Source organism: Nycticebus coucang, chromosome 4 (genome assembly GCF_027406575.1).
Source record: "Nycticebus coucang isolate mNycCou1 chromosome 4, mNycCou1.pri, whole genome shotgun sequence".
Taxonomy (NCBI): domain Eukaryota; kingdom Metazoa; phylum Chordata; class Mammalia; order Primates; family Lorisidae; genus Nycticebus; species Nycticebus coucang.
Genome location: NC_069783.1, coordinates 132,423,171 through 132,449,620, shown reverse-complemented (window position 1 = coordinate 132,449,620; position 26,450 = coordinate 132,423,171). Strand labels below are relative to the sequence as shown.

At 41.5% G+C, this 26,450-nt stretch overlaps 2 protein-coding genes across 7 annotated transcripts; both read right to left on the bottom strand.

Moving 5' to 3' along the window:
- Nucleotides 1-427: 427 nt before the first annotated feature.
- On the bottom strand, nucleotides 428-26,422 carry LOC128583472 (leucine-rich repeat-containing protein 37A2-like). 6 transcript variants are annotated; one of them, XM_053587668.1, is made up of 10 exons: nucleotides 26,348-26,422; nucleotides 15,152-15,223; nucleotides 14,329-14,403; nucleotides 9,865-9,983; nucleotides 6,236-8,025; nucleotides 5,534-5,638; nucleotides 2,774-2,832; nucleotides 1,446-1,497; nucleotides 1,222-1,364; nucleotides 428-565 (listed from the first exon to the last, which is right to left on the bottom strand). In XM_053587668.1, exons 1-10 carry the CDS (start codon nucleotides 26,365-26,367, stop codon nucleotides 481-483), a joined length of 2,520 nt encoding a protein of 839 aa, XP_053443643.1. In that variant the 5' UTR covers nucleotides 26,368-26,422; the 3' UTR covers nucleotides 428-480. The 6 variants fall into 6 exon arrangements, with proteins under 6 accessions (XP_053443643.1, XP_053443642.1, XP_053443644.1 ...); XM_053587667.1 differs by lacking the exon at nucleotides 26,348-26,422 and adding an exon at nucleotides 19,243-19,313; XM_053587669.1 differs by lacking the exons at nucleotides 15,152-15,223; nucleotides 26,348-26,422 and adding an exon at nucleotides 11,800-11,919 and having other exon boundaries at nucleotides 14,329-14,405.
- On the bottom strand, nucleotides 21,678-22,447 carry LOC128583496 (calcineurin subunit B type 1-like). Its single transcript, XM_053587698.1, has one exon. The coding sequence runs from the start codon at nucleotides 22,445-22,447 to the stop codon at nucleotides 21,935-21,937; it is 513 nt and encodes a 170-aa protein (XP_053443673.1). The 3' UTR covers nucleotides 21,678-21,934.
- Nucleotides 26,423-26,450: the final 28 nt, after the last annotated feature.

Sequence of the window (26,450 nt, the reverse complement as noted above, 5' to 3'; positions counted from 1 at the left end):
CCCCACCCACCCTCTGAGAGGTGGCAGCAGGTGGAAGGTCCCCTCAGGGCAAGAGGTCAAGTATGTTGTAAAGGACTGGTTCTTAATGGACCAGGGGAGAGAGCCCCAGAACAACTGTATTTGATTTAAAAATGGGCTCCCTCTCTCCAGGATGATGTATTTTCAGCTTCCCGGAGACTGACTAGACTGGGAAATGAGGTGGGGGAGCCCCCGTGCGTCCTCTGCCCACAATGCCGCTTGTGGAGGTGTTGGCCAGCTTGACAGTCTCTGGCTTCAGTTCCGCTTTTCTTTTCTCTGGCCCTTGTTTTGCGTGTATAAATATTTAACTATTAACGTTTAAGTTTCTTACAAGCTGGCTGGAATTGACAATAGATTGTATACATTTGTTGTGTGTGAAAAATAAGTATCTTACAAGCAATGCGGAGATGCCAACATTAGAAAATACAGTTTGCAGGTGGCCTTAGGCAGGCTGGATCACTCTTAGTCCTCCCCCTCTGGCGCGGTCTCACTTTCCTCACCACCTTCAGCAGCGGAATCCACAGGTGTTGCTGTTGATAGGGGCTCCCTGGAATAGGAAGACAATGGCAAGGCTTTTACTCTTAAAAGGAGCAATTAACTGGGTTATAGCTTTCATGTGAAAGGGAAAGGGGGGAGGGAGGGGGAAGGAGGGGGATTAATTTGATTACACCTGCGGTGCATCTTACAAGGGTATATGTGAATCCTAGTAAATGTGGAATGTAAAGGTCTTAGCAAAATAAGAAAATGCTACAAAAGCTATGTTAACTAATGTGATGAAAATGTGTCAAACGATCTATGAACCAAGTGTATGGTGCCCCACGATCATACTAATGTACACAGCTATGGTTTAATAAAAATAAAAAAAAAAGGAGCAATTAAACGTCTCATTATCCCCTCATTTTAGATAAGATTTTTTGTTGAGATGGAGTCTGGCCTGGCTAGATGTTGTGAACAGCTCATAGTAACCTCAAACTATGGGGTCCAAATGATTCTTCTGCCTCAGCCTCCCAAGTAGCTTGGACTACAGGCACCTGCCACAACACTTGGTTAATTTTTCTATTTTTCAGTAGAGCTCAGGATGGCTTTGAACTCTGAGCTCAAGCAATCGTCCTGCCTCAACTTCCCAGAGTGCTAGGATTACAGGCGTGAGCCACCATGCCCGACCACTGTGGATGAGATTTTAAATTGTTCCCAGTCATTTACCCTGCATCCTTCTTGTAAATCTCTTCCTCATCAGAAGACTCCTTGTCGTGAAGCTTCTGGGCCATGTTTTTCTTGCGTGTGGCATTGAGAGGTCTGTACATATCCCTCAGCCAAAGTGGACACCTTAACCAGAAAAAGCCCTCCTAGAAAAGAGAAAGGCAGGTATTAATTCTGCATTTCTCCTGTTTTCTCTGGCCACAGCACTGAATCTTCCTCAAATTTACCTGGCTTTCACTCTGCGATGAGCATCTCCTATGCAGAAATTCAAAAAAGCCCCTTGGGAAAAAATACACACGAGACAATTAGTGATTCCTGCCATTTCCCAGGTCTCCCACGATGTACACCTCTCGTTTTAGTGGGACTAAATCTGTGGTTCGGTCCATAATCACAGTGGGCAACATCATTATGGACCTGGAATCCTGAAAATCATTTCATGGAGAGACTTCCAGAAGCTCTCCACGTCTGTTTAAGAGGGCCCCATAGTGTCACTGGGGGAACCTTTGCGCATGGCTTGGTGGGAGGTACAGGGAGGATTTTCAGCCCCACTTACCCCATTGGCCAAGTTCCCTTGTACAGTGAACAAACTGTACAAACACACAGGCCAGAAGTATTTCACTCTCCAGAAGCATTTTACATCAGTCCCTTTCAAACCTAGTACCACAGATAGCGTTTGCTGGTGGGTGAAGGATAAAGTGCTTCTATTCTCCTAGAAGCTGTATCCTATCAGGCGAGTCCTGTCAAGCAAATGCCGGGGTCCAGCTACAAAAATTATTTTCATACTGCAGGCTGTCACTGAGTAGTTGTAAAATCAGTTTAAAGGACAAAATATCCTTTTTGAATATGAGCAGAAAGACAAAAAATCAGAGTGCACTGTTTCCACATCTACTCATGTCTACACAGCATGTGTGTATTGAATTGTGGTATAAAATGTGACTCACAGCCCAAGTAGAGAATAATCAATGGAGAAGTCCCCAGCTGGAAAGGGGCCACCCTCTTTCTGACACTAGCTCTGGGACCATGGAGCAACGTAATTTCTTTTTCTCTGTCTCCGTTTTCTGCTTATAAAAGGAAGAGGCAAAGTATTATTTAAGGTCTCTTCTAGTTAAAATTCTCTGACGTTTGGATAAATAGAGAATGGAGACCCCAAAGCAAGTAGAATGAGAAGGTAGGTTTTCCTGCCACTCTAGAGGAAGGAGTCATATATTCTTGAAGGAGCCTTGAAGGAGACTAGCTCCCTTGCCCCTTCCCCAGAGCTTCCAAAAAGGCCTCTGGCTGGCCCGATGCCACCACCGGAAGGAACAGGCACAACTACAACCCCCGCCCCTGCCTTCCCTTGAAGGACTGGTGGCAGCAGACTCGTCCTTGCCACTCCTGTCCAACTCAGCTTTGTCTGGGGAGCTAATTTTGCTGGATCCAGGCAAAGCACTAAGGCAGGTAAGTATTCTTCCTGCCTCTGGCAGTTTCCTCACTATAAAACGAAAGGATTGAAATAGATGAGTTCTAAGTTCTCCAGTTCTAAAATTCTAATTTAAATCGCCAGACCAATATTTACCTCCTTGGGACTGAGCCTGATTCTACATCTGTCCTTGCTGCTCTTCTATGAGAATAAATCTGTTTTGGAAGAAAACAATCATGATTATCCATCATAATGACCAGTATCTCCAAATCTTTATTCATTCCTTTTAAGTCTTACCTACCCAGTGAGATAACTTCTATTTATCTATCTTTCCTTTTCTTTTTTTTTTTTTTTTGAGACAAAACAAAAGGTGTCACCCTGGGTAGAGTACTGTGGCGTCACAGCTCACAGCATCCTCAAACTCTTCGGCTTAAGTTTTGTGGGAACCTCAAACTCTTGCCTCAGCCTCCCAAGTAGCTGGGACTACAGGTGCCCACCACAATGCCTGGCTATTTTTTGGTTATAGTTGTCATTGTTGGTTGGCGAGCCTGGGCTGGATTCGAACCTCCTCCCACCCACTCCCACCCCCAACCCCCAGCTCTCCTGTATGTGGCTGGTGCCCTAGCCGCTTGAGCTACAGGTGCCGAGCCAGCTATCTATAGTTTTTTATTAGAGATAGGGTTTCATTCTGTCACCTGGGGTAGAGTATAGTGGTATGATCATAGCTCACTGTAGCCTCAAATTCTTGGGCTCAAGTAAGCCTCCTGCCTCAGCATCTCAGATGCTCAAGGCAGCATCTCCTGCCTCAGCTACTAGTTCCTAGTAGCTGGAACTACAGGTATGCACCACCATGTCTGGCTAAAAGATATATTTTCTGAAGACATAAATTATTTTTCTGAGACAGTCTCACTCCGTTGCCCTGGCTAGAGTACAGTGGCATCACTATAGCTCATTGCAACATCAAATTCCTGGGCTCAACTGATCCTCTTGTCTTAGCCTCTAGAGCAGTGTTTTTCAATCTTTTCACAGCACACTCGAACCTACAGTTAAACTTTGGCAGCACACTTAAATTATGTTGATCAAATAAAAGAGTAAAAAGAGAATATACTTACTGTGCTTTGAGCTTCTTTTGAACATAATTTAATAACGACCTTTAGAAAGTTTTTCACGGCATACCTAAGATCCTGCCATGACACACGTGTTGAAAATCATTGCTCTAGAATACCTGGAACTTGAGGTGCACACCATGACACCTGGCTAATTTTTCTTTTAGTAGAGATGAGATCTCGCTTTCACTCAGGCTGGTCTCCAACTCCTGAGCTCAAGCAATTATAATCCTCCCTTATAATCCTTAGGATTATAAGCATGAGCCATCGCACCTGGTCTGAAGACAGAAATTCTATCCTGTTTAATGGTTCTTTGGCTCTTTCCTTGGTATCTGCAGGCAACTCATTCCAGGATCCACTCCCCTCAGCCTAACATACCCAAATCCAAGGATGCCAAAGTCCCTGTATTAACAGGTTGATTATCCCTAATCTGAAAACCTGAAATCCAAAATGCTCCAAGATCTGAAACTTTCTGAGCACCACCATGACACTCAAAGGAAATGCTCACTGGAGCATTTTGGATTTTAGATGTTCAGATTAGGGATGCTCAGCTGGTTAAGTATAATACAAATATTCCAAAATTTGAAAAAAAATCTGATATCTGAAACACTTCTGATCCTGAGCATCCAGATAAGGGCCACTTAATCTGTATATCAGCCAGGTTCTGCTCCCATCTGATAGACAAGGAGACACTTGGTCCACACAGCTCTCCTCTGCTTCATTCTGTCCTGACCTTGGGGTTCTTTCTTGGATAGCATCTTTAAGAAAATGGTTTGCCACATGTTTAAGTTCTCAGGGGAGGGAAAATGCTTCACCATATCCTTCAAGAAATGGTGACAAAACTCACAGAGGGACTAGGCCCAGGAAGGCTGGAGTATTCAGAGAAGGCATCAGAAAGAAAGACGAACTTGAATTTTAACAGAGTCACAGGATTTCCATGGGCAGAATTAAGTAAGAGAATTCTGGATGGGTAAAGGCACAGATGAAAGCAGGGATAGGCATGATGTGACTGGGGTATGGTGTGGGCTGCTTTGGCTAGAACAGAGGGTTGCCACAATAGAAAAAGTAAATCAAATAAGGTAAATTAGGTTGGATGGTGGGGTAAAATCATGATTGTCAGCTTATTAAACCATTCTTTTAATATGCTAGCACCTACATGTTGGGTAAAGTAATAAGCCATTATGAAATGGCCTACTGAACAAAAGGTAAACACAGGCAAGCTCCAGGAACAGGCCACTGTAAATACGACACACTTTGGAATAGCCAGGTGCATGCTGAGGTGCTTTAACTGAACCTGTGTAGACAATGCCTTGCACAGTGGAGAAGGAGGATGCTACCTGAATCTAATGAATCTATAAGATGACACCTCTATCTCTTGCTGTGTCCTTTCTCCCCAGGGTGATGACAGCTCCGTGAGGGTGGAGATAATACATCTCTTGTCATTTCAGCAACAAGGAAAGAAATCAGTGGTAGAATGAGAGTGATTGGTGAATACATAAAATTATTGACAGTTTTGGGTTGGAAAAACTTTCCTATCACTTCAACTTTGGTTTTCTTAAACTTAATTTCTCCAAATAATCTAGTGGTTTGTTATCTTGGTTTCAGTTCTATAGCGATCTCCTGGGAGAGGGGTTACTTTAAAAAAATCCTTGGTATATATTACAGTAAAGAACAATGCATACCTTAGTCGTAGTGACTGAAGAGGAATGTCAAGTAATAGTAGGTGGGATAGTGGCTTTGATTTTCAGTTCATGAGTACTGAATCTATTATCAAGCATTTTATTCTGGAAACCTGAATGATTGTCCTTACCTCAATAAAACAGAAAATTATAATCAAAATCATCACTATTACAGTCACAGATACCGCCAAGATGAGTTTGTTGTTATAGCCATATCCTGGAACTCCTTTAGTGAGCTAAAAAAGGGAAAGAATAATTAAAAAACAACCAAAGAGATGGAAAGAATGAAATCTAACTATTCAAAACTCCACCCTCCCAGGTAAGTAGCTTATAGGTTCTTAAAGAACAAAGCCAATCTAATGTGTGACATAATCTTACTATTGAGCATTTTGTTCTACATCTTCTTTATCATGAGTGTTCTGTCGCTTCATTCTCTAAATGAGCAAAGTGGGAGATCACTGTCATGGCCAAAATTACATGGCCGAGATAAAATATGGACTTGTCTACCCGGGCCTTGCTGCATGGATGCTTTCATGGTATATCCTAAACCAAGGGTGTCCAACCTTTTTCTCCTCTGCCACACATGGGAAGAATAAGAGTTGTCTTAGGCCACAGAGTAAATACACAAATACTAATGAAAGCTGATTAGCCAAAAAAAAAAAAAAAAAGAAAAAAAGGAGGGGGTGTCTGTGCATACTTTTCATGATATCTGACATCACATATAAGTGAAAAAAACGTCCTCACAAAATCATCATGCGGCCCACAGGCTGTAGGCTGGACACCCCTGAACTGATGGAGAAGTCCAGGTCTCATGTTCCCGTAGTCATCCTTACCTCACTTGACTCCTGCTCTTTCTGTTCAGCCTGGGCTTCTGTGCTCTCCTTGATGTAGTTCTCAGTCTTCCACTGATCCGCATCCCATTCTGCCTTGGATACTTTTACTTCTTGCTGCTCACTCAGAAGCTTCATCAGGAGACCTGTTCTAGAGATGAGCTTGGCACAGGCCAGTTGCACATGGGTCTCAGAGCAGTCCATTTTCAAAGTCCGGATAACGTGAGAAATGAGCCTTCTCACGTCGTTGTTGGGGATGAGGGATCGGAGCTGCTGGTTTAGCTGCATTTCAAATTGATCACCCGGGGACGTGAGCAATGGGTACGTGAAGCTTTTTTCCATGTTGGGTAAGTCAGTGCCCGTGTTGTGGTATTCCCACAGAGTTTCACTGATTTGTTTGACAGTCGGTATTAAGAACGCAGTCCCAGTGGAATCTATAGTGGAAGGATTCTTATCATTTGTACTTTCAGAGATAGTTTCTTCAGGTATAGCAGTGTTTTCCATAAAACTGTTTTCTTCAATACCATTTCCTAGAGGGGATACAGTCGTGATTTCTGTAACAGATTCTGAAGGAGCAAGTAATTCTGGAAAAGGATTCTCCTGAGGACTCAGCTCTTCTGAAGGTGGAAAAACCCCATGTGACGGGGAATTTATAAGGCTCCTTACTGCACAGAATGGAGGCCGGTTGACAGGCATCTGTCCATGGAACACTGTTTCTTTTCTAAACTTTTGACTTAGTTTGGCCGCAGGTGTTCTGTGGGCCACATGGGAATGAGGTTTATGAAAGCGGTATTTTCTTCTAGAATGTACAATTGGTTTACCAGCTTCCATACTTTTAACTCTAGCATTTGCATCTTCTAAAACAAAAATGGTGTCGCTCATGTCTTTTGATTGTTTTTTAACCTCAGGTAGGGATTCTGAGGTGGCAGAAGGAGAAGGCATGCCAATATACTGTTTGAAGACAGAAGAGACCGCAGCCTTGTGCGTCTGCGTGAAGGAAGGCTCGGGGTGGAAGGAGCTTCCCACAAACTTCCGAGGCCTCTGCACCACGTCAAACTGGGTCATTTCACTCGGGATTGGTTTCCCAAGCATTCTTTCTTCGGCCACTTTCTTCGCTGTTGGCCAGGTACCCTGTTTCCTCTTGATTCTTGCCTCCTGTAAGAGCTTTCTCCGTAGGCGCTTGGGCCCTTTGAGGAATAGCTTCACTTTCTTCAGCCCCCTGTCTCCACTCTCACTCTCTGTCAGGTTATTTTCCTGTGATTCAGCAGTTGCCACTTTTTTGGGAAAGATTTGGCGTTTAAGTTTGGGACCTAAAAGGCCAGACTGCATAAGCATGGCAGTTTTTTCTTTCTTTTTAACCTCATCGATTTTTTCTTGAATTTCTGCATCTAACAAATTTTCCAGGACATAGAGCTTCCTCAGTTTATTTTTGTAAGCTGAATTGCTGGGTCCAGGTTCAAGAGGCTGAGCCTTTGTATTGTTTTTCATATGAGTTAGGGGCTTCTCTCCTTCCTGCACATTTGAGAAAAGCAGTTTAATGAATGGTAATAATGTCGATTCTACATCTTCTAGATTTCCCTCTGAGAAATAAGGCAATATGTAATTAAGGGCACTAATGACAGCGCTTTCATCATTGAAGTCCATCTGGTCGCTCATGAAGCCTGACAAGCCGACGCCATTTTTATTTGCGGATACCTCTGGCTCAATGGTCAGCTCGGTGCTCGTGTGCTTCTTCCGGGCTTGTAATACCTTCATGAGCGCTCCCTCCGCATTTCCTACACTTGCTTCTTCAACTGTCAAAAAAGAAGAGACTGTTTTTGACGACGGAAGGCTGATGGCATGGCTTTTTGCCAATCCACAGCCATATATCCCAGTCAAAGAAATTAGGAGTCAGCAAACAGAAGAGTGCCACTTAGAGAGGAAAAAAGAAACCCCAGTTTAAACCTATACAATGGAATAATAAAAGGAGAAAAGTATCTTTGGGAAAAGTGGCTACCTACTCAGAACATTCCATAATGTGACATACAGTTACTCTACTTGGGGTTATTCCACTGGTCCCCCAAATCCACTCGCCCAGCACTCAGTAAATGCCCAAGATGGGAGACCCTTGCTCCCTGCTCCTGGCTGAACCAGCCCTTCTGCAGCCCAGACTGTCCTGCCTCAGATGCAGAGGGGGCATGCTTGTAGATGACTCTGATGAAAGACAGTTCCCTGAGGGGACCAAGAGAAGAGATGCTAATGTGGAGGCCCCAATCCTATTGCTAAGACGTCCTTATCTGGACATGGCCTTGTCATCTCCCCACCAGTTCCTCTTCTTGGCCCCTGCTCTCATGTATCCTAGCCCGGATAATAGGAGGTTCTGCATAGAACAAACACTAGGTAGATTCTGGTTCTTTCCTCAATTTGGGCCGGGATCTGGGATGGAGGTTAAGAGGTTTTTAATTTCCAGATTATATGCTTATGTGGCGTGTTCAATAAATCTAAGGAATAACAGCAATTTTACATAAACATTACTTGACTTCCTAAAATGCAGAAAGGAAAAAGCAACTTTTGTCAGATGCCCACTTTGCTTTCGTTTCATTTCTATAATTCCCAGCTTTACTTGTGGAACCATCCAAAGCTTCTAACTGCATGAAAAACAAGTGTAACATTGTGTAGCTGGGTTCCTGTCCACAATTAAAAGTTTCTGTGGTAGTGGTTAAAGGTCAGAGGAGTAGGTAAGCATCATGAGAAATGAGGAACATGGGCTATGGAGAACCCAAATTCGGGGACAGGAGGTCTGAGAATAGGCTACAGCACTAAATGCCTCTGATCTTGTTTTTACTCATCTGTAAATCAAGATTAAAAATGTTTGTTCTGCCTACTTTCAGGGCAGAAGAGACTAATACAATATAATATAATATGTGAAAAATTGTTTTGGAAAGTATGCAACTTTAGTATCACGGGTAGAGATCTGTATTCAAATTGTCTGGACATGAAAGCAGTCACATTTTGACGAAGTTAGTGCTAATAAATGTAATATGAGAAAAACACTTAAAAAAGCACCCGAGTGTTTGTTCTGTGGATATAAAAGCTTTAGATTTAGAGCAAGTTCAGAGTTGGAAAGTCTAAGAATGGAAAAGCCCTCTGTTTCTTTAGAAGGGCCAGGTAGCAATTTCTGCTTATGCAACTGGAAATTCTCAGGCTCCAAATATCACTTATACTCTTTGTAAAAATAAACGAACCAAAACCCGATCTATACCTGTCCTATAAGGCAAAGAGCTCTTGAGACCTAATGGATATAAAACCAGTTACAAACTTTGAGGAGCTGTATAGACAAGTTATTTGTGGGGGGCAAAACACCAAGCAGAGACACAGTACAGAGTATGTGCCCGCTAATGTTATACTCTCCCCCTTCCGTTCCTTCCTCTCTGTCCTTTATGGATGTGGAACAGTTACATTATTAAATTATGTAATAATAATTGAGAACCTGACTTTCAGCCAGGGAGTAGTTCATAAATAAAGGGAGTTTAACTCTGAACGAATAAACAAGAATAAAGCAATTCCATCATTAGCTTAAAAATTCTCAAATTAAAAACTTAAAAAACAAAATAAAAATTAAAAAAAATTATCATTAAGCAATTTAAACTCACAACAATCTTCTGTGCTGTTTCCTATACATGCATCACAATGTAGCTTCACTGTCTTGCAGACAACCTCAATATTATTTTTAAATTGGCAGAGGCAGCAGGCCATATGGCTAGGTAAGATCCTGTAAATGGAAACACAGAGAATTAAATTAATGGTAAAGGGATGACTTCAGTTGGTAGAAGAGGGAGGTTGAAACTACTGCAAGGCTAGGCAAAAAGAGTTCTTGAGGCATATGGCCTGGTCAGTTGTTGGGTAGGAACCAGAAAGCCAAAAGGAAAGGAGACAGAGAGATGGGGGAACACGGCAGTGGTTATGGTATGCCTAGAGTAAACGTGATAGAGATTAGAGGTGCCAGGTATGGTAGCTTTCACCTGTAATTCCAGCTACAGGGGAGGCTAAAGCAGGAGGATTGCTTGGTGCTAGGGTTTGAGACCAGCCGGGGCAACATTGCAAGACCCTGCCCCTACAAAAAATTTTTTTTTTAATTAGCTGGGCATTGTGGTGTGCACCCGTGGTTGCAGCCACTCAGGAGAGTAAGGTGGGAGGATTGCTTGAAGCCAGAACTTTGAGACCAGCCTAGGCAAGAAAGCAAGACCTCATCTCTTAAAATAATAAATTTTTAAAAAAGGAATTAGAATTGGGTGACACTGATTTGTAGTTTCATTCAGAAATTATCTTCTCCCATAGAAGATAGAAGAAGAAAATCTGTCTCACTTTGGGTTGAGAGGACACAGGAGGCAGACTTCTAAGAAGAGTCTGGAGGCCCCAAACTTCTGGAATTCCTTTCTCAATTACTGTTGGGAGTGGTAAATATTAGAAATTACTCTGGGCATAAATGATAGCTTAGTTTAAACCACTTTATAGGGTTGAACAATAATGAAGATTACATTGGCCAAATGTGGACAATTTGAGCCTTCAAAATAATAATGATGATAATCAGGTACAACATAATTACTATAAAGAAGAATCCATGAATTCACAGAAGAAGAATCCATGAATTCACAAAAGGAAAAGAGGGCCAGCTCTTCTTTAATATTAATAGAATAATGCCAGCTATGTAGAAGGAATGATATAATTAGAAAAATGTCATTTTGCAAACACAATAATAATGGATTTGGATAGTGATTATCACTGATGCACAGTTGGTTGGTTTGTTTGTTTGTTTTTTAAGACAGAGCCTCAAGCTGTCGCCCTGGGTAGAGTGCCATGGTGTCACAGATCACAGCAACCTCCAACTCCTGGGCTTAAGCGATTCTCTTGCCTCACTGATGCACAGTTGGGTAAAAAGATGTTTTGAAAGCAGGATCTTCACTGATCTCAAAGCATCACCCCGGAGATTATTTATACTTATTATTGTTTCTTCTCGGACTTTTGTCTAAGATCAAATGTATTTACACATATTAATTAACAATGGAAAAAATAACTTTATAATGGAGAGCTCTAGAAGATATCACTTTGTAATCAAGTGATCAAACTTAGCATTATGGGCCATCTGAAGTCATGAGGTAGGAAGAACAGATTGTCTATTTATTAATAGTATTCTTCCTCAAAATGTTTTACCTACATCTAATCATGAGAAAATAGACAAATCCGGATTGTGGGAGAATTTATAAAACAACCCTGTTAGACTCTTCAATGCATGAATGACCAAGAAAAAGTAGACAAATGTTTTAGACTAAAGGAAACAGAGACATGACGAGCAATGCCTGATCTCTGATTGGATCCTGGATCAAAACAAAACAGATTTAAAGATTATTATTAGATTCTGGCCAAGATGTAATAACAGGGACATTGCACCCCTGGCCAGAAACAACCAAAATACCAGATAAAAGAAACAAAACAACAGTTTTAAAGACACTGGACATCAGGCAATGAAGGACAGTGATCTCCGTAAGATGTGAAATAAATGAAGTGAGCCCGTGACTGCCCTAACTTACTTCTTTGAGAGAGTTTCCAGGTCATGGTGCTAGGAAAGGAAACTGGTGGACTCTTCGATTAAGGAAATGGAGCTGAGAGTCTGGGAAAACCAAGGTGGCTAGAAGTCTCAAAGCAGAGTACTAGAGAGAAAAGAGGCACACAGAACATGAACTCTGGAGACACACAGAGGGAGCTCTTGAGTGTTCAGCAAAGTACTGATTGGTGCACGTGTATGAGGAAACTACTTGAGGCTAGGAAAAGAACCACCCAAAAGTATCAGAAAATAATTAGATGTTGCTCAAGATTAGGAAGACTGCCTGTTAGCATAAGCTAGATAGGACCATCTCACGATCCATGGGGCAACACGTACCAAGATCCAATAGAAAATTACCAAACATGAAAAGAAGCAAGAAAATATGACCCATAGTAAAGAAACAAAGCAATCAATAAGAACCAACTCAGAACCTACATGGATAGAATGAGCAGGCAAGGACATTAAAATTGTTATTTCAAAAACTTAAAACTTCCCAAAATGAAACACAAGGAGAAACAAAATAAAACATGAACAGAGCATCAGTGAGCTGTGCAACAATATTCTGGGCCAGAAAACAAATTTTAATAAATTCAAAAGAATTCAAGTCATTCAATATGTGTTCTCTGATCACAATGGAATTAAATTAGAAACCAACAGAAAGATCTGAAAAATCGCCAAATATTTGGAAACTAAACAACACCTACTGTTTTCTTTCCTTTTCTTCCTTTATTTTTCTTTTTGAGACAGGGTCTCACTCACACAGGCTAGTGTGTGGTGGCATCTTTATAGCTTGCCGTAACCTCAAATTACAAATTACAAAACCTGTGCTGTAACCTCAAATTACAAATTACAAAACCTGGGCTAAAATACTTTTAACAGCATGAAAAGACAGGCCAGGCAGAGTCGCTCATGTCTGTAATCCTAGCACTCTGGGAGGACAAGGTGAGTGGATCGCTTGAGCTCAGGAGTTTAAAACCAGCTTGGGCAAGAGCAAGACCCCGTCTTTACTAAAAGTTGAAAAAGTAGCTGGGTATGGTAGTGGGTACACAGCTCCTTGGGAGGCTGAGGCAAGAGGATCAGCAGATCCTTATATTTCAGTTTTCTGGTTTTGAGCCCAGGAGTTTGAGGTTGCTATGATTTATAACACCATGGCAATCAACCCAGGGTGACAGTGTGAGACTCCTGTCTCAAAAAATAAATAAATACATACATACATACATACATACACACATACATAAAATTTAAAAAGGATGAAAAGGCAAACCACAACCTGAGAAAAGAGAAAAGATAGTTACTAAACACATACCTGAAAGACTTGTGTCTAGAGTATAAAAAGTACTCTTAAAACTGAACAAGAAGATAAATATCAATTAAAATACAGGATCGGATTTGAACAGATCATTCAGTACAGAAGATATTTACACATGAATAGATATTCAACAGCATTAACTATTACAGAAATGCAAATTAAAACCACGATGAGATTCCACTATACATCTACTAGTAGACTTTTCAAGAAAACTGAAATAAGGATCCTCTGAATACCTGTAGCAACTGCAACTTTCACATTGCTGGTGGGAATACAAAATAGTACAGCCGCTTTAGGAAAGAAGTTAGCAGTTTCTTAAAAAGTTAAATATGTCCTTAGGATGTGATACAGTAGTCCCACCCTAGGTACTTACCTGAAAGAAATGAAAACGTATGTTCACACAAAGACATGAGTATGAGTGTTCTTAGCAGTTTTCATAATTGCCAAAAAATTGAAAACAACCCAATTGTTCACAAACTGGTGAACGGATAAGCTGATATAGCCATACGACACTGTCCCTTGGTATCTGTGGGGAACTGGTTCCAGGACTCTGCAGATACCAAAATCTGTGAATGCTATACTATTTGCATATAATCTCTAGTATACTTGAAATCACCTCTAGATTACTCTTAGAATATTACGTAATACAGTGTAAATGCCATGTACATTGTTGCTGTACTGTATTTTAACACATATTATTTTTTATAGTTTATTCTCCCCCCAACCCCCCGACCCCACCCCAAATATTCACCATCTGTGCTTGGTTGAAGCTGTGAATGAGGAGAGGACTAACTGCACTGACAGATACAACATGAATAGTAATATAATATCAGAACAATGATGCTAAGTGAAAGAAGCTTCACACAAAAGGTTACATACTACATCTGATTTCATTTCTAAGACAGTCGGGAAAAGGCAAAACCATGGGGATGTAAATCAGATTGTGGTTGCCAGGGGCTGATGGTGGGAGGAGGGGACCGACTGCAGAGGAACATGAGAGGCTTTTTTTAGGGCGCCAGAAACATTCTATTTGGGGAATGTGATGGTGGTTACATAATTATACATTTGTCAAAATTCATTGATTGGTGCACCTAAAAAGAGTGAATTTTACTGCATAAAAATTATACCTCACAAAAACTGACTTAAGAAAATATAAACCTAAAAAAAGTACTACGTGAAAATAAAGCTAAGAAAAAAATAACTTACAGTTTTTCCAACTCAAGAGTTGTCATGAGGATGTTCTCGACTGTTGTAAGTGGGGCTTGTGTTGTTCCCATGTCTCTGAAGGAGAAAGTCCGAACAGTCAAGATATTAACCCCAATAGAAAAATTCTGTACTTAAAAAGATATTTCAAGGACATGTCAGCACTTCAATTTTTGTTTCTATATAAACAATTTTTGTTTCTATATAAACTCTTCAGCCAGCTCAAGAGTTTATTTGCCATAGAAGATGATTACAGAGCTTTTACTGAAGAAATGTAATTATGTTCATTTGCAGCATCAAATTAATGACATCGAATAATGGAATGTATACACTTTTTAACATTTATCTTCCCATTTTCTTATTGGATTCACCTCCCTGGATTACTTTATTTATTTTTTTTTTTAGGGGGGAGGTGTTTTTTTTTGCAGTTTTTGGCTGGGCTGGGTTCGAACCCGCCACCTCCGGCATATGGGGCTGGCGCCCACTCCTTTGAGCCACAGGCACCGCCCTTTATTTTTTATTTTTAAAATAGAAGCATCTATTCTTGTTTGCTTTCTGGGATAAATGATATTCCTACATGCATCTATATATATTATATTTATATACATTCCTCAATACTACTGTTCTCTTTCCCTGCTGGCTGTCTTACCCATTCATTACACATCCATTCTTAATCTCTTTTCTTTGCCAATAACCTTTTTTTAATAACCAGTTAAAGTTTAAATTATGACTTTTTAGCCTAAATTCAACATACTTAATCTTTGATGAAAATAAAAAATAACAGCAGAAATACTCTCATGATTCATGAGATGACCGCAATACTTACAGATATTTTAATGCTGGCAATTTATAAAGATATGAATCTTCAACAGTTGTCAGAGGATTACGATTGAGAATTCTGAAAAATGCAATTGAATTAAAATTACCTGCATTTCAATGTACATGTAACTCCACAAAGAGTTTATATTCGTTTTTTAGTATGAAACTTGTAGGTAAAAAAATAAAAACATTTTCTGTTTTTCCCTTAAATCATCCTAAGACTCTGCCAAGCACTTTTCCTTTGGGAACTACCCAGGTTTATTATGCCAGTTACCCTCCATAATCTGAGGTGTTTGTCTTTCATCTTTTGAAAATTTTTTTAAATCCGTGGTTTAATTTATCTGATTAAGAAAAAAATGGACCAAATTCTTGGCTTTAGAGCTAAAGAAAAAGGGATAAATCTGAGAGAAGGGAATTCTTGGCACACACTTGCACTCATAGTTTTGTATCACATCACAACCTTTGTTACTGTGCTTGTAATCACCTGGGCACTCGTCAGTCTCCTGGACTGTCAGCCCCTCGAGAGTGGGGACCACAACTTATTGACGTTGTCATACCTGTGCCTGAAATTTACTAGATATTTAATCAATGTTTGTTGAAAACATCATTTTATTTAAATATCAGTGAAACGAATAAATTAATTTTGACACAAATTTGTATTCCAAAATGCTGGAACAGATTTTCTTTTCCATTCTTAAAAGCAAACAAACAAAACAAAAGAGAGAAATAGCAAGAGAGAAAAGAAAATCTGCCTTTAGGTTAATTCTACTCAACAATTATTAGTGTACTTCTGCAGAACATTATAAAAATAACAATTATATAGCTAATATCTATTGGGCTGCCGGTCGTTTGTGATCAGCATTTTACATTTAGTCCTCACAATAAGCTTACGTGGTAAATATTATCTTTTATAAATGAGGAAACCGAGGCACAGAGAGTTTATATAACTTGTCCTAGACCACTAAGCTAGTTAGAAGCAAAGCTGAAATTTAAAGTTAGTTCTGATTGCAAAGCCTGTGTTTATCTTCTCTGAAGAAAAAAGGTTTAAAATAGCTGGTACTTTAACCTTAATTCTGTGACAACTAAATATAAAATACCTTCCTAAACTTCATCTATTCATCTGGGAGAACCTCTTGAGAATGACATTTCTCTTTTTACTCCTTTTCCCAATCACTTCCCGTGATTAAATATTTAATTAGCCCATGGCCATGGAGACTTTAGAGATTTAAAACCATATTGTAGGCTGGGCATGGTTGCTCACACCTGTAATCCTAGCACTATGGGAGGCCAAGGTGAGTGGATTGCCTGAGCTCACAGGTTCACAGGTTCAAGACCAGCTTGAGTCAGAGCAAGACCCTGCCTCTAAAAAAAAAAAAAAAAGAACTTGGCGTTCTGGTGGGCACCTGTAGTCCCAGCTACTCGGGAGGCAAGTACTCTTGTCTGACACAAGAGAATCGCTTGAGCCCGAGAGTTTGAGGTTGCTGCGAGCAATGACGCCAGAGAACTCTACTGAGGGTGACAAAGTGAGACTCTGTCTCAAAAAAAAAAAAAAAAAGGGAACAAAACCATGTTGTAGGTGACAGCAGTGAAAATGGTGGAGTAAAGACATCTGAAAATTCATCCCTTCATAAAAACAACAAAAATATGGCCAAAATGTCCAGAATCAATGTTTTCAGAACTCTAGAAATTTAATCAAAGTCACAATGCAGCAACCCAAGGAGTGTTTATTCAGGAAAAATGGCTAAATTTCAGAAAAAATAGTGAGATTTGTGTTGTTTTAGCTTACCCTAGACCATCTTTTGCTCCCAGCTCAGTAGTAGCCTTAAAAATAGCACACATCTGGGTGGCACCTGTGGCTCAGTGGGCAGGGCACAAGCCCCATATATCGAGGGTGACGGGTTCAAACCCGGCCCCAGACAAATTGCAACAAAAAAATAACCGGGCGTTGTGGTGGGCACCTGTAGTCCCAGCTACTTGGGAAGCTGATTCACGAGAATCGCCTAAGCCCAGGAGCTGGAGGTTGCTGTGAGCTGTGTGATGCCACAGCACTCTACCAAGGGCAATAAAGTGAGACAAAACAAAAACAACAAAAAGTAGCCCACATCTCTAGTACCAGAGGGAGCAAAATGGAGCCAGAGCTCTTTCAAAGCCACAATTCCAATGAACTGTCATTATTTGACCTGTTTGTTACATGGAAGACCTTCCTGGAAAGGCTTGCTTCTATTTGACCTAAAAGGGTGTTTGTGGAAGACAATTATAAGAAGTGTCTTAACATGGCAGCTACATGAGGCGATGGGTAAAAGTTGGCACCTTTTACCAATAGATGGCTTGGCACCTGCAGCTCAAGCGGCTAAGGCACCAGCCACATACACCAGAGCTGGCGGGTTCAAATCCAGCCTGGGCCTGCTAAACAAGAATGACAACTACAACCAAAAAATAGCTGGGCGTTGTGGCGGGCGCCTGTAGTCCCAGCTACTTGGGAGGCTGAGGCAAGAGAATTGCTTGGGTCCAGCGGTTGGAGGTTGCTGTGAGCTGTGATGCCACAGCACTCTACCCAGGGTGACAGCTTGAGGCTCTGCCTCAAAAACAAACAAACAAACTAACAAAACTTAATAGAAAAGGCCTAGGAATGAGATATCCATAGGAACTCTGAAATACTCCAACATTTCCTTGTTAAGCTGGAAGACCATGAGTCACATTCCTTGAAATCTGGTAGGTCATATACATATTTAGGACTGTGAGCATGGTCAGGAAACATCAGAGAAGTCCCTAACCTCTCATCCATGTCTGATTCTGAGGTTCTGCACAAAGCAGGCAATGAAAGCTAAGGCAGAGCTATAAAACCATCTTGCTGAGTGCTGAAGGTACGCCCTAACACGCACACAAGCCCCTTGGGAAAATCTCGGAGACTTACTGGTTCTAGACTTTTAAGGAAATCTCTGTTCATTCATCAGCAGACTAACCTACCCTAGTAGAGATTTCAGTGGCCACACATGACAACACAAATTAGTTCCAAAAAGTCACTAAATAAATTAATAATAACTACTATAATAAGCAGCAGTACACACCAAACCCTGGGGGCAGGGATCTGATTTCTAGAATTGTTACAGTATACGTAGTATTATTTAAAATATCCAATTTTCAACACAATTTATAAGGGGCACAAAGAAACCATGCATAGGGGTGGGTGTGGGGGTTGGAAATCAGTAGATACTGTCCCTGAGGAAGTCAAGATATTGGGCTTACTAGACAAGAATTTAATTCAACTATTGGAAATATGTTCAAAGACGTAGGGAAAACATTTACTTCTATAGATTAAAGTAGATCAAGATCAAGGATGGGTACACAGAAGCCTAAACAAATACTAAATGAGAAACTTTGCCTTTTGGGGCCATGTGGTCCAAACATCCATCCTGAGCATAATTGTCCTCAGGATGGGGTTTATACAAAAAGAGATGTAACAGGAAATTTATTAGCCACCTTAGGACAAATCACTAAAGAGACTAAAATAAGGTGACACAACAAAAGTCTCTAAATTCCTTAGCTTAAGTGATTAAGTTTCTAAATTCCTCGGCCTTTTTGTTACAAGCCTGCAACTAAACCTCAAAATACAGTAGCACAACACAGATCAATTAATTTTGTAGCCTTGCCTTTAACATTTTGATTTTTACCTTCGTGTTGTCTAGAAGGTTTAAAAGCCTCCATGAGTACCTGTCCACCTCCAGTCCCATCTGGCCTAAAACACTTCATGGATGTAAGTCCTTTTGGCTCTTCAGTTCTCTTGGCCATGAGGGTCCCACCAAGGGCCTAGATGGAACCAGGGCAGGGGCCATACCATCCCAGCTGTTGGAGCCTAACACAGCCACACACAAACCCTTCACCCTCCTCCTCCTCCTTTCCTCCTAAGACAAAGACACAAAGGGTCTAGTTACCCACACCCCCTCAGAAATTCACACCAAAGGACCCTGACATTCTTGGCAAGCTGTAGAATTTGCCTACCAGCTACCCTACACCCCTGTATTTGAAAGAGTTCTCTAACTGCCCCTGAGCACAGACTTTTGCACTGCCCAGGTGAATCACCCTTCCCTTCTAACAAACCTGGCCCGAACATCCAGTCTTGCTCTCGGGATGGGACAAAATAAGAGTCTGGCCATCAATGGTGCCTCTGGTGGATCTTGGCCAAAAGGGAAGAATTGTGAACCAAAATAAAATCTTAAGCCGGGGGGTGGGGGTGGGGGCACAGATCTTGGCCAAAGGGAGAAATTGTGAACCAAAATAAAATACTTAAACCAGGCGTGCTGGCTTAAGATTATTTTTTTCAAGTTTCAAATATTTTGTCTTCTTATTCATACAGTATGAACTTTTCTAAAGATCCCACAACATGATGTACCATGCAGAAGAAAAACTAAACATTCAACATAAACCACCCCTCCCCTACCCAACCCACACACAAACTAAAAAAAGAAAGAAAGAAAAGGGGCGGTGCCTGTGGCTCAAGGAGTAGGGCGCCGGTCCCATATGCCGGAGGTGGCGGGTTCAAACCTACCCCCGGCCAAAACCAAAAAAAAAGAAAAGGAAACAAACCCATTCCCCAGTAAGGAAATAATGTCTGCACTATTTTTCTGTAACGCCAGCCAAGATATGCACAAGCAAGGGAAATAGAAAGCATTTGCTAAAATATTTGTAACAAATACTAATGTACAAAAAATTCACAAAAGACTAGTTTCCCCCTTGAAGCAGAGCACAGGGCAGTTGACACTGGAACAGATTAAACCACTGGCTGGGATTATAAACCAGAGGAAGATGTTACATGAAGTGGAGATTTTCAGTTTGAATATTAACATTTCCAAAGTTTGGCAACATTGTCTTTTAAAATTATGCAAATTATGTAAACAAGAGGTACATTTTAAATTGATCTACATGCAAAATTCCATGTCATGCAAGGACACCAAGCACCGGGATTTTTCTCTCACAGGCAGAGCCCATGATGTGCAGCACTCAGTTGAAGGAACAGCCATGGCAGGAGGTGCGCTCAGCGTAAGATTCAGTCACCTCTGGGTGGCGCCTGTGGCTCAGCTGGTAGGGCGCCCATATGGCAAGGATGGCGGGTTCAAACCTGGCCCCAGCCAAACTGCAATAACAAAAAAAATAGCTGGGCATTGTGGTGGGCGCCTATAGTCCCAGCTACTTGGGAGGCTGAGGCAAGAGAATCACTTAAGCCCAGGAGTTGGAGGTTACTGTGAACTGTGTGACGCCATGGCACTCTACCAGGGTGATAAAGTGAGACTCTGTCTCTACCAAAAAAAAAAAAAAAGATTCAGTCAACTCGATTCAACCTGCCCTTTTCCACTCATTATTATAAAACCAGTTTTTATAGAAAAACTATATCAGGAAATACTGTCATACGAAGCTAACCAAAATGTTTTTCTTCCAGCCAATAGTACCTTTGCAGAAAAGGGAAGGGATAACATCAAGTGGTAGAACAGGATATACTACTTTTATATCACACACATCTATTAAGTTATTACCCATTACCAATTATATGGGCAAATCAAGGAAAACCGTTATGCATTCTCTATGCCTTACAGTAAAGAGAGGTACAAATTTGAATAGCATTTTGCTCTTCTGTGACATATAATTAGCAAGATTTCTCCCATTTTAATCACAAATATATATGGGTGTTTAGTACATATATGCACATTAAATGTCCCCAGTTTTTATTTGCTGCAAGTCTTTTGAAACATAAAGGGAAATTCATGGTTCAAACACAAGTTTAATGACAAATTATCCATTTAATGAAACAGATGGATATCCAAAGCAGTTACACGATTATTTCAGGTATTCTTCATTAAGTAATGCATATAATAAATCATGACTGCCTAAGCTAGCTTCTGGCCTTTATGTACAAAATCACAACTGGTAACTTACACTTACTCAGGGACATTCAATAAATGCAATGACTCCTAGATGTAAAGTAACAGAATGAAGCAGCCATATGCATTGTGCAGTTATCACATGCACACAAGAACTAGCTCTTGGCAGTAGCACTGAACTATACTTTCTCCTCAAGGAGAGGCATATTAAAAGCTGCTCAGCAGTGAGATGTAGTCCCTGGAAATATATTCTTAAGTATAAATAAAGTTACAGACTCCTTTGTTACAAAAATGTAATTAAGGTAAATAATAAGACATTAACAAATGCTTTGTCAATCTCTCAAAGGAGAAAGCACAGGAAAAGGAAAACAGCTGGCCTAACACCGGGCTCAAATTGTACAATCTCCTATCTATATATAAAACTGTGTGAAATAAAAACACAAACAAACAAACAAAAAAAAACTGTGTGAAATAAAAGTAAGGATGTTTTATGTTCTGCTTGGCACTTTTACTCTATTTTGTTTCTGAATCAAAGTATATTAAATTAAAGCCAACCTACTACACACTAGAAAGCTACATATATCTACATATAAATATTTACATATGTATATATACTTTCTTGTTATAAAACATGAAGAAAAATAAATTAAAAAGCCAACCCCTTCCCTTTCTCCACCACATTGATATGCTCTTTTCATGTTGCTGTTCTTCAGACTTTAAAGTGCTACACTGAGTCATTCAGAGAGTAAGAGTTCAATAACACTTGGTTGGCTTCATGAGGCTCATGTTGGAAAACGTGGCTTCACAGAGAAAAATACTTCCATTTAAATACACAGAGAGCATTGCTGGGCATCTTGAGCAGATCTTCAGAGATGGATGAGAAAGCAAAAGTGTTGGGTGGTACTCTTTAAAAAGAGTCACACATCTACCACCATCTCTTTGTGGATGTCTAGGCCACCTACAACAGCACAGAATTCTTCAAAGGATATTCTTCCATCTCCATCCTTATCTGCATTTATTATGGTTTTGTCTACGATTTGCTGTAACTGTGTATCTTTCAGATTGTTCCCCACCATCATCTTCAACACCTGGAAGAGTTCCCCATTGGAAATATAGCCATCCTTATCCATGTCATAGTTAGGAAAAGCAAACCTTAACTTCTGCTGCTTATCTCCTTTGACACTGAACTGAGAGACTCCCTGGATAAATTCTTTGAAATCTACTTCTCCATTCCCATCTGTGTCGAATCTCTCTATTACTCGCTGTACTAAAGAATTCTGTTGTAACTCAGGCAGAGACATGAACTCTTCCACACTCAAAGAACCAAAACTGCCCAAATCAAGCTTCTTAAATCTTTTTCCTAACGTTTTAATTTCATCTGCACCAAACTTTGAGCACATTTCCAAAGAATAACTTGCCTCATTTCCCATTTTGCTCGGCGGGTGGGAGGCTCGCTGGCCTGGAGAAGTGTCGGCGCTGAGACGGGCTCCAGGCCAAGCAGGCCCAGCTGCGGCCCCCGTGTGGCCTGCGGGGAGGGGGTGGCGGTTGGGGGAGGGGAGGAGGCGTTGCAGGGCCCACGGCCTGGTGACTGGGCACGCGAGGGACCGGGCAGGGCGGGGTGGAAGAAATGAAGGTCGAGATTCACAGACCGAGAGCGCGGGAGGAAGAGACGGCGACAGGGAGGAGAGGCAGACAGGCAGAAAAGAGGGGCAGAGGGCTGGGTGGCCGGGGCTGCAGCCGCACGCTCACGCTGGAGGCTCTTGCTGACCCGCAACCTCAGGCGCGACAAAGGCGGAGGGCGGGAGAGGGAGGGGAGGGCCGAGCGCAGCAGCGCGCGGGGCGGAGGTGGGGGGCGCGCGCGCCGGCGGCGGGGGCGGGGCTTCCGGGAGCTCCGTTCAACCGTGAACCCGCGTGCCCGGCTCGGCTGCGGCAGGTGAGGCCTTCTAAGGAGCTGTGGTTTGTAAGATTTTATTTTAGTTCACGACTCCCCTTTTGGCCGAGATCCGCCAGAGGCAGCATCGACGGTCAAACTCTTACTCTGTTATATTGGTCGCCAGTGAAAGGTGTAAGCGGAGATGAGATGACACCAGAGCACTCTACCAGGGGGTGACTAAGATTCTGTCTCAAAAAAAAAAATAATAATAACTAAAAATAAAATCTTAAGGCTCCCCCCTCCAGCTGACTAATTGGACCCCCCTCTTGGCCAAAGGGCTGAGTTGCTAGCGCTAAGAGGGGAAGTCAGAAATGCCTCATCAAGCCCCCTCCCTTCTGGGAGACTCCTTAACAGGCCTGAGGCTATAGAGGACAAACCTGTAGGTCCTCTGCTTACTTAACAGTTCACTGGACTCTAGGTATTTGTCAGACCTGTTGTCTCTAATTAACAGATGTCCTTAACTTAAAGGATCCCAAGCCTTTAGACCCAGGGTCCTCAACCTGCGGCCCGCGGGCCACATGAGGCCATGTGATTGTATTTGCTCCTGTTTTGTATTTTTACTTCAAAATAAAGTTTGTGCAGTGTGCATAGGAATTTGTTCATAGATTTTTTTTTTTTGACCTATAGTCTGGCCCTCCAGCGGTCTGAGGGACAGTGAATTGGCCTCCTGTTTAAAAAGTTTGAGGATGCCTGCTTTAGACAAAGCTTCATTTCTTTAACCAATTACAAATCAAAGAGTTTTAAAACCCACCTATAACCTGTAAACCTCCATTTTGAGATGTCCCACCTTTTTAGGCCAAACCAACTTACACCCTGCCTTATATTGATTTATGACTTTACATGCAATTCCTGTCTCCCTGAATTGAGTCTGAAAGACTTGGGACAAGACCCCCACTCTGTCCTGGGCTGACACGACCCCCAATCAACTGCAAGAGACGACTCTTGATGCAATCAGCATGAGGTTTTTTTTTATTTTTATTCCAGCATGCTGGGGCCTAACCCGTGACCCTCTCAGAAGCCGAGGAGTTAGGCCCCAACCACGGATTTTACAAGCTTATAAAGGCAAAAACCACAAAGTAGGCAGGAGTAGCAGACATAGCAGGGGCTTTAACAACAAAGTAGAAGGGAGAGCAGACATAGCAGGGGCTTTCCAGATAAGAAGAACTCTGGTTCATTATTCAACTGTCTTAAGACAAGACTAACAGTCAAATATTTGCTTAATAGTAAACATTTGCTCCAGCTCGGGGCTATCTCCTGGAACAGTTACAAAAGGTCACATTCTCACAATAGGGGGTGAGAGGTGGTCACATTCCTATGGTAGGGAGTGAGAGGTGGTCACATTCTCATGGTAATATTTTCTTTCAAGTCCAGTTGCTCAAGGTTTCTTGGGCATGGGTCCAGGCCATGGTCCTCAAATTCAGTTCTTAGAATAGACCTCTTCAAATTATTTTACAGAGTTTGCCTTCTCTTCTGTTGACAATGTTCAGTGAAGGTGGTGAGTTCAAGACATTTGTACTGATGCCATCTAAATCTCTTGGTGGAGGGATCTAATGAATCTGGTTCTTTGGTGTGAGGGCAAAAGAAAAACAGACCCTTGTGTTCTTCCTCTATGCAAGGCATCAGTAAATTAACAAGGGAAGAGAAGAGGTCCCTATAAGACTAGCCTCTGTAGAAACTGTTAATCAGTTCCACACACACCCTAAACCCCTCCCTCTAACCCAAAATGAATGGTGTGAAATTAGACTTCCAAACCTCAAGACAGGTGGACAGTCTTTTCCAAAGTCAAGTTTAGAAGAAGATCTTCACCTTGAGTCTGAAATTTCCTTCAGGCCATAGATCATATATACCTACCATGATCTGCTTGTGTCACAGAGAAATTATTGAATTTTGAGCTGAAAGAAAATAAAACCTACATAGCTTTTTTCTTTTTTTTTTTGAGACAAAGTCTTGCTTTGTTGCCCTTTGTAGAGTGCCATAGTAAGACAGCTCATAGCAACCTCAAATACTTGGTCTCAAGTGATCCTCTTTCCTCAGCCTCCCAAGTAGCTGGGACTACAGGTGTCCACCACAACCCCTGGCTATTTTTTTCTTTTTTAGAGACAGGGTCTCATTCTTGCTCAAGCTAGTCTCGGACTCCTGAGCTCAAGAAATCCACCTGCCTCAGCCTCCTAGAGTGTGAGGACTACAGGTGTGAGCTACTGTGCCTGGCCCCTCTACATTACTTGTTGAAGGGTAGTCAGGAAAGCAAGTATATGGAATTAGGCTAAAGTAATGTATTTTCTTTCTGAACATTTTTTGCACTATAGCTTAACATGAACACCATTTTCCCCCACAGTGCAAAGATGCCCACAGATCATTCTTCATAGGTATGTATTTTTTTAAAAAAATAAGGTTTGGGGTGACAGGGAGAGAAGTGCCCTATGGCAGATTTTCTGGAATTCTTTCTGCTTTACCATTTATTTATTATTATTATTATTATTTTGGCAGGTTTTTTGGCCGGGGGCTTGGTTTGAACCCGCCACCTCCGGCATATGGGACCGGCGCCCTACTCCTTTGAGCCACAGGCGCCACCCTGGTTTACCATTTAAAAGAAACTGACTCTGGGTGGCACCACTGGCTCAGTGCATAGGGCACCGGCCCCATATACCAAGGGTGGCGGGTTCAAACCCAGCCCTCGCCAAACTGCAACAAAAATAAAGAGCCAGGCCTTGTGGCGTGTGCCTGTCATCTCAGCTACTTGGGAGGCTGAGGCTAGACAATCACCTAAACTCAGGAGTTGGAGGTTGCTGTGAGCAGCGTGACACCACAGCACTCTACCGAGGGCAATAAAGTAAGACTCTGTCTCTACCAAAAAATAAATAAATAAATAAATAAAACTAAAAGAAACTGACTCCGAGAAAACATCCTTCCCCTTTTGCACCCTGGAGGACTTTGTGTTACGCTTCCTCCTTTGTGGCTATATGCTGTATACATTTCAGCGGTTAGAAACTCTGTACATGAGTAGCAATCAAAGTCATATTCAAACGTAGGATTTCAAGGACAATTCACATATCAAAGCAGCATTGTTGGGGCTCCCAAGACAATGCTAATTTGAGCATTACTTGCTTGACATCTTTTATCACCCATTCCAAAGATCATTTCTAGGGAAAGCAGAGCATGTCATATGGAAGTTACACAAGTCTCCTGGCCTCTTTGTACCTTAGTTTCCTCACCTGAAAAAAATGGATGGATCCTTTCTGTGAAATATAAATATAACTTTAAAAAAAATTAAAAAAGAAAAATTGGATAGATCTTAAGATATGCTATTCAGAGTTCATAATGAGCTGATACCTAGTTAACTGATAACTGAATGATGCTTTTACACATAGCTTTTTATGTGTTCATCTATTTAACTTACACCTTGTGTAAAAATTGCATTCCATGCCACGCCTGAAATGTTCCGAAGCTCAGTTCACTGATTAAATTGCAACCAAGATTTCTACAAAAAACAACAACCATGG

Excerpts from the sequence above, each read along its gene's own strand:
- LOC128583472 (XM_053587667.1), bottom strand. The coding sequence starts at position 19,298 with ATGGCCAGACTCTTATTTTGTCCCATCCCGAGAGCAAGACTGGATGTT. Across the intron at positions 14,404-15,151 it reads TTGCCAGCATTAAAATATCT|AGACATGGGAACAACACAAG; the intron begins GTAAGTATTGCG and ends TTTCTCCTTCAG. Across the intron at positions 8,026-9,864 it reads AAACAGCACAGAAGATTGTT|TTGAAGAAGCAAGTGTAGGA; the intron begins GTGAGTTTAAAT and ends CTTTTTTGACAG.
- LOC128583496 (XM_053587698.1), bottom strand. The coding sequence starts at position 22,447 with ATGGGAAATGAGGCAAGTTATTCTTTGGAAATGTGCTCAAAGTTTGGT.